Source organism: Nannospalax galili, unplaced genomic scaffold (genome assembly GCF_000622305.1).
Source record: "Nannospalax galili isolate Female #2095 unplaced genomic scaffold, S.galili_v1.0 scaffold278, whole genome shotgun sequence".
NCBI lineage: Eukaryota > Metazoa > Chordata > Mammalia > Rodentia > Spalacidae > Nannospalax > Nannospalax galili.
The window spans coordinates 11,707,874-11,714,888 of NW_008347536.1; the positions used below are offsets into that span (position 1 = coordinate 11,707,874).

Below are 7,015 nucleotides of genomic sequence, written 5' to 3' on the forward strand. Positions count from 1 at the left end.
TATATATATTAGTCATCTTCCCATTCCTAGCTCCTCTTTGGTGACCACATTGGCTCTGACTTCTTAGAATGCATAATTTTTTATGACTAATGATACATCATGTATCTTTATTATTATTACTTATTTTATGTGTATGAGTGTATTGCCTGCGTGTATGTAAGTGCACCCATGTCATGCAATGCCAGCAGGAATCAGAAGAGGGTGTTGGATCCCCCTGGAACTGTTGTTACATGCCGTTGTTAACCTCCATGTGGGTGCTGGGAATTGAATCTGGGTCTTCTGCAAGAGCAACCAGTGCTCTTAACTGGTGAGCCATCTTTCCAGCCACATATCCTATATCTTAATGTCAGACTTGATATTTAATATGTATCTGTTGAAATAATGAATTTATAAACCCTCAGGGCTCAGTAGAAAACTTAATTGGAGTCACTTGCCTGTGTTTTTTCTATATTATTGTCTGTAAAGTGTTTGATTTTTTTTTTTTTTTTTTTTTTTTTTTTTTTTTTTTTTAAAAAAAAAAAAAAAAAAAAAAAAAAAAAGAGGACGATAAATCTTTCACTGTGATATATCACTCAAGAGATCTGCCTGCCTCTGCCTCCCAAGTGCTGTGCCACCACACCCGGCTACTTTGAATTTTTGAACATATTATTGTAGAAAACTTAAATATCTCAGAAATATGCAGTCCTAGCATTCAGAAGACTATGAGGCAGAATTGTTTGAACCCAGGAGTTTGAGACCAGCCTGAGCAATGTAGCAAGACCACATTTTAAAAAACAGAAAAGATGAGCTGGGCATGGTGGTGCATGCTTTTAATCCCAGCACTTGGGAGGCAGAGGCAGGTGGATCTCTGTGAGATCAAGGCCAACCTAGTCTACATAGTGAGTTCCAGGCCAGCTAGGGCTACAAGGAGGCCCCGTCGGAAAAGACAAAAGGAAAAAAAAAAAAACAGAAAAGATTTTCCACTTTAAAAAAAAAAAATTAATTTTGTGAATAATTTTTAGCTGTGCAGAAAAGTTTTACAGATAGTTTTGAGTGCCCAACTCCCCTTTTTCTCCCAATGCTTGTCTCCTATAACCATTCACCAAGACTAAGAAACCCACACTGTTTATTTGAGTTTCAGGAGCTTTTCCAACGAATGGCTTTCTTCTGTTCCAGGGTCCAGTCCAGAGTACTATATTGTTACGTTTCATCTGCCTTGATTCTGAAATTGACACATCTCCCTTTTGAATTCTAGAAACGGCATATGGAAGGAGCCGTTCTTTTTGCCATCCTGCTACATTTTAAGCACATCTACCTCTATGTAGCACCAGCCTATGGTATATACCTGCTGAGATCTTACTGTTTCACTGCAAGCAAACCAGGCAAGTTCTAGTGACTACAGCAAAATCTTTTTCTCTTCCTTGTGTCTTACTGTTTTATGAAGCACAACAGATACTGGTATGTCCATCCTGATTTTCTCTCCTCCACAAAAAGGTCAGTATATAATGGCACACACCTCTGATCTTAGTGCTAGGGAGGCTGAAGCAGGAGGAATAGTTTGGGCTATGTAGAGACTACTATTGGAGGGTACTTCGCTCCTGGTAATGATAACTGTTTCTTTTCTGTAGATGGCGCTGTTCGATGGAACAGTTTCAGCTTTATCCGCCTTATTTCCCTGGCGCTGATTGTTTTTCTAGTTTCTGCTCTTTCACTGGGCCCTTTCCTAGTCTTGGTAAGCCTTTTCTTATTTTATTTCCATTTCTTATTTTTTTACTGTTTTAAAATAATGTAATGGCCGGGCATAGTGGCGCAAGCCTTTAATCCCAGCACTCAGGAGTCAGAGGCAGGTGGATCTCGGTGAGTTCAAAGCCAGCCTGGTCTACATAGTGAGTTCCAGGACATCTGGGGCTAAGATGAACTCTGTCTCAAGAACAAACAAACAAACAGTAATGCAGTGGTTTTGTTGTTCTTTAGAGAGAGTAATTAAGTCAGGAACATACGGAGTAATTTTAAAAGCTGCACCTTTCTTATGCTTACTGCCCATTAACTCCCCCAAGAGAAGCAGAGTATTTAAATATGCATATGATAATTGAATTATACACACAGAATTAATTTGCATTATTTGTGGACTCTGTATTTCCAAATTCATCTACTTACTAAAAGTTCTAGCCTCCCAAATCCTTCATAAATAGCACACATTCTAAAGTGCCTAGAACAAAGATACAATATTTTTCTTTTTCTCTCTTGCTCCCCACCCTGAAGTCAGTTTTAATTCCTACAAAAACTGAGGCATACCACATCATTTGTTGTCTGCCCTGCTGTCCCTGGCACTTAATAGACTCAGATGGACTGCATTTTCTGCTCTCTGTACCTCCAAATTCTGCTACTGTACTTATTTGGTAATAGCATGAACCTGAATTCACAGTATTCTTATGTGACTTACCTCATTGGCCAGTTAGAAAGGTTAGTCACAAAGAGATCTATGACCTTGGAATCATACAGCCATTTACTTGAAGAAACAAAGATGGGAACCTAGACTTCTAAGCGTCCTACACACTATGCCCCAGGCAGTTTTCTGTTTTTGAATTCCAAAAAAACTGACATCTGTTTAATGGGTTTCACTTCTCCTTTTCAACAGAACCAGCTGCCTCAAGTGTTTTCCCGACTCTTTCCTTTCAAGAGGGGCCTCTGCCATGCCTACTGGGCTCCAAACTTCTGGGCTTTGTACAATGCTTTGGACAAAGTGCTGTCTGTCATTGGTATGGTACCAAGTTTTTCACCATGAAGACTGAAAGAACTAGTCACATCAAGAAATGGAAAAACCTGTCCCTGTTTTGTGTTTGAATGTGTATTCTGAATTGCTTGGTCTCCAGTCCTACTTTTAAACTTAAATATCCGAAGAAGCAAGAAAAAAAGAATTGTGATTCTGGGCATTCAACTAATAAGGAAAATGATAGCCATTTCCACATGAAATTAACAGAAATGAAAAGCCTAGGCTGTGTTTTTTAAGTTTGGGTTGAAATGGAAAATAATGTATACTTTGAAATGGTTCTGTTTACAGTAACTCACCATAGAAAACACTTGTGAAGAGAGCCTAGCATAGTAGGGAAGAAGCAAGACAAGAGAGGTGGTTGGCAGACCTTTTAATAGCAGGCCAGAGAGCATTTTAGGCTGAGTAAGCCACACGGTATTTTTGTTTGTTTTGTACAACTCACTTAAAATGTAAAGACCCAGCTGTGGTAGCCCACGTCTGTATTGCCAGCTACTCAGTAGCCTAAGACAGGAAAATAAAAAATCACTTGTGCTCAGGCCTGGGCAGCATAGTAAAACCTGTCTCAAGAAAAAAAGAGAAGGCCAGTGTGGTGGCATACACCTTTAAGCACCAAGGAGCCCAGGAGGCAGGCGAATCTCTTGAGTTTGAGACCATCTGGTCTACATAGTGAGTGTCAGGCCGACCATGGCTACATAGTGAGACCCTATCTTAAAAAACAAGCAGCCAGGCATAGTGGCCCATGTCTTTAAGCCCAGCACTCACTCAGGAGGCAGAGGCACACATATCTCTATGAGACCATCTTTTTGCTTGTTTTTTTTTTTGTTTTTGTCTGGGTTTTTTTTTTTTTTTTTTTTTTGCTTGTAAGAATTTTCAGATTGAAAAATGAACAGCTTCCATACTGTCCACTGCAAGATACACAGTATTCACGAATACAATGCTGGTCATTTGTTTTTGTCTTTTGAGACAGGGTCTCTGTGTAGCCCCAGCTGGCCCGGAATTCACTATGTAGACCAGGCTGGCCTCGATTTCAGAGATCTGCTTCCCTCCCAAGTGCTGGGACCAAAGGTGTGCACCACCACATCTGGCCCTAGTTAATAGTTTTAAGATAGAATTAGAGGGACTGGGATTAGCTCAGCTGGTAGAATGTATACTAAGTGTGCACAAAACCCTGGGTTCTATCACCGGCACTCCATAAACCAGATGTGGTTGGTGTATGCCTATAGTCCAAGCTCTTTGAAGGCAGAGACAGGAAAGCAGGAATTCAAAGTCATCCTTGGCTATACAGCAGATTCAGTGCTATCCTGGGGTACATGAGCTGGGGGCTCACACCTGCTGGGTACTGCATCTGTCCATCCTCTGTATCTATCCTCTGCATCCATGCCCCTGCATCTATCCATCCATTTCCTACATCTGTCCCCAGATGTGGGCCTGTGAGTTCAAGGCCAACCTGGTCTACATAGCAAGTTCTAGGCCAGCTGAGGCAACAGGAAACGTTTTAAAAAAAACAAAAAAAAAAAAAAAAAAAAAAAGAAGGGAAAAAGAAAGAATGAATAGGAAAGGATTAAGTAGGAAATATTTTAGAAATCTCCATCTTCCCCACATTGCACTAGCCAGTGCAGTAGATGGGGCTGTATGGGTACTCAAGTTGTTGTGCCTGCTATATTCCTGCAGTTTGTTTTGGATGGGGCTTGCATCATCACTCTGGACTCGGTTCGTTTGACAAGTAATTATTGGACTTCTATGTTTGAGGATAGAATGAACTCATCATTTCTGTCTTTAAGGGACATAACATGGTAGGGGAAAAAAGCAGTGTGAACACTAGAGCACTCCCAAGAAATCAGCCTGCCATTTTGATTTAGCGCTCTTGAGTGAGTGAATTAGGAGTTAATTTGGCAGAGTAGGTGAGTTGTTCACAGGAGTCCGAGTAGCATGGGCAGAGGACACAGCTATTGAGGCTGATATGCTGAGGGCCCACAGTTAGTTCATCGTGGTTAATGCACATGAGGCTGGACAGGTAGGAAGGTGCTAGATCATGGAATATGAGCTTCCTCCTATAGGAATGAAGGTTGAAAGCTGAAGTGTGACATGGTCTGCAGTTTAAATAGCTTGCTTCATTTAAGAATTTAGTAAAGCAGGGACTGGAGAGATAGCTCAGTGGTTAAGAGCACTGGCTGCTCTTGCAGAGGACTGAGGTTTGATTCCTAGCACCCACATGGCAGCTAAGAACTATCTGTAATTCCAGTTCGAGGGGATCCAACGCCCTCTCTGACCCTCTCTGCCAGCATTGCATGACATAGGTGCGTTTATATACATGTAGGCAATATACTCATACACATAAAAATAATAATTTAAAAAATTTTTATTAGTATGAGTGTATTGACTGCATATATGTGTGTGCACCCTTGTCATGCATTGCCTTGGAGGGCAGAAGAGGGCGTTGGATTCCCCTGGAACTGAAGTTACGCACGGTTCATAGCCACCATGTGGGTGCTGGGAATTGAACTCAGGTCCTCTGCAAGAGCAGCCAGTACTCTTAACTACTGAGCCATCTCTCCAGCTCCAATAAATTTTTTTTAAAAAAGAGAACAGATTGCTGTTCACGTGCTGCCTGCCTGCAAAGTTCCTGTAGACTTCACAAATGGCCCATGCCGATTTTAGTCCATAATTATATATTATAATCTTAAGATTCGATGCATTCTGTTAGAGACAGGACAGTATAGACATATCCATGAAATACAGCTGTAAGCAGCAATAAGATTTAGTAGCATTTTTTTTCTCTCAAGGAATTGGCTTTTATGGAGATGTATTGATAACAATAGAATAAAATGTCTGCTTACTCTCTAGGTTTAGAACTGAAACTTCTTGACCCCACAGAGATCCCTAGGGCCTCAATGACAAGTGGTTTGGTTCAGCAGTTTGAACACACAGTCCTTCCCTCGGTGACTCCCTTGACAACCCTCATCTGCACAATGACGGCCATATTGGTAAGAACTCAGCAGGTGGTTCTTGGTTTCTTGAGTTTTCCTCTGCTTTTCTTGCAGTGCTGACTGATTTTCAGCTTTCAAGCTTTTCCAACTGCAGGATACATTCCAGGACTAAAATTCTGCAAATCCTACTGAAGTATTTCCTAGCAATTCGTAGAGTAACTTTGAACACAATAAGGGAGGATTACTAGTAAAGCCTCTGAGAGAGATTCTTGGCAGTGGCTGTTAAACCATCTGTCCATTCTGGCATGAGGTGAAAAGAAAAGCCCCAGTAGGAGGAGGCATGGAGCATGCTGTGGAGAAAGGAAACCTTTGTGGCAGGAACATCCAGCCTCTGTTTTAGTTTTCTCATCCTTGGCTGAATGATCAAAACATGTCTGGAAAACAGGATATTTTGTCTTGATGTTGATGATGAATCTCATAGCAGTGGCTCATTGCACATCAGATAAGAGTCTGCTCTGAAGGCAGGCATGGTGGCACAAGGCTGGAATTCAACTGTCAGAAGTGGAGACAGGAAGACTTCCTTAGGGGCCAACTTTGGGCTACATACATAGCAAGACCTTGTCTCAAAAAGGAAAAAAGGGGGAAAAAAAAATCAGAAAAAAAATACAAAAAGCTGAGGGTCAGATGTTGTTAGATTAGAGCCTTTATTCACCGTTGTTAGTGATCGTAGTGACCTCAATTTTGTGGTACAGTTTTAATAGGATTCAATGTAAACAACCCAGTCCTGTGGATAATTACTATACTAACTTTAATTTTGGATTCCATGTGAGCAAAATCTAGCAAGACACCTGGCTCCACTTAGTATCTGGCACAGTTCATATGTTGGTAACTCAGCTCTGCTAGCCTACTTGTTTACTGGTTTTAGCTGAGATTTTTTTTTTTTTCAAAGCTAGCTAGGCCTTGTTTATCTCTCACATTGTCTCACCCCTCCCTTATGGTTTTCCCACTTAAGGTGCCCCCATTTCCCCCCTTTCTCCCTTACTAATACCCTTCTCCTATGGTCCTACCTCTCTTGAGCTCCTTCTTTCCCTTTATCCCCTAGGTTCCTTGTATACCCTTCCCTCCTCCCTCCCTTAAACCAACCCAATTTTTATCCATATCTCCCTTATTAAGGCCTGTTTCCTACTGTTCTCTTTCAGGTTATTTCTTTTCCTTTACCTTCCTGTGTCCTTTCCATTATCCTGGTTCCTGTAGTTATGTCTGGTGCATACTTATTTAAGTTTGGTTCTAAGATACACATATGAGGGAGACCAGACGTTGATTTTTTTTCTGAGTC

General features: G+C 41.2%; 1 protein-coding gene across 1 annotated transcript in view; it reads left to right on the top strand.

Annotated features, from left to right (window-relative positions):
- Alg8 (ALG8 alpha-1,3-glucosyltransferase) overlaps positions 1-7,015 on the top strand; it is a 29,114-nt gene that overhangs the window by 16,111 nt on the left and 5,988 nt on the right. The window contains exons 6-9 of the mRNA XM_008844201.1: positions 1,235-1,361; positions 1,608-1,711; positions 2,618-2,738; positions 5,597-5,736. Coding sequence (XP_008842423.1) covers positions 1,235-1,361; positions 1,608-1,711; positions 2,618-2,738; positions 5,597-5,736 — 492 coding nt within the window. The remainder of the gene's footprint in view (positions 1-1,234; positions 1,362-1,607; positions 1,712-2,617; positions 2,739-5,596; positions 5,737-7,015) is intronic.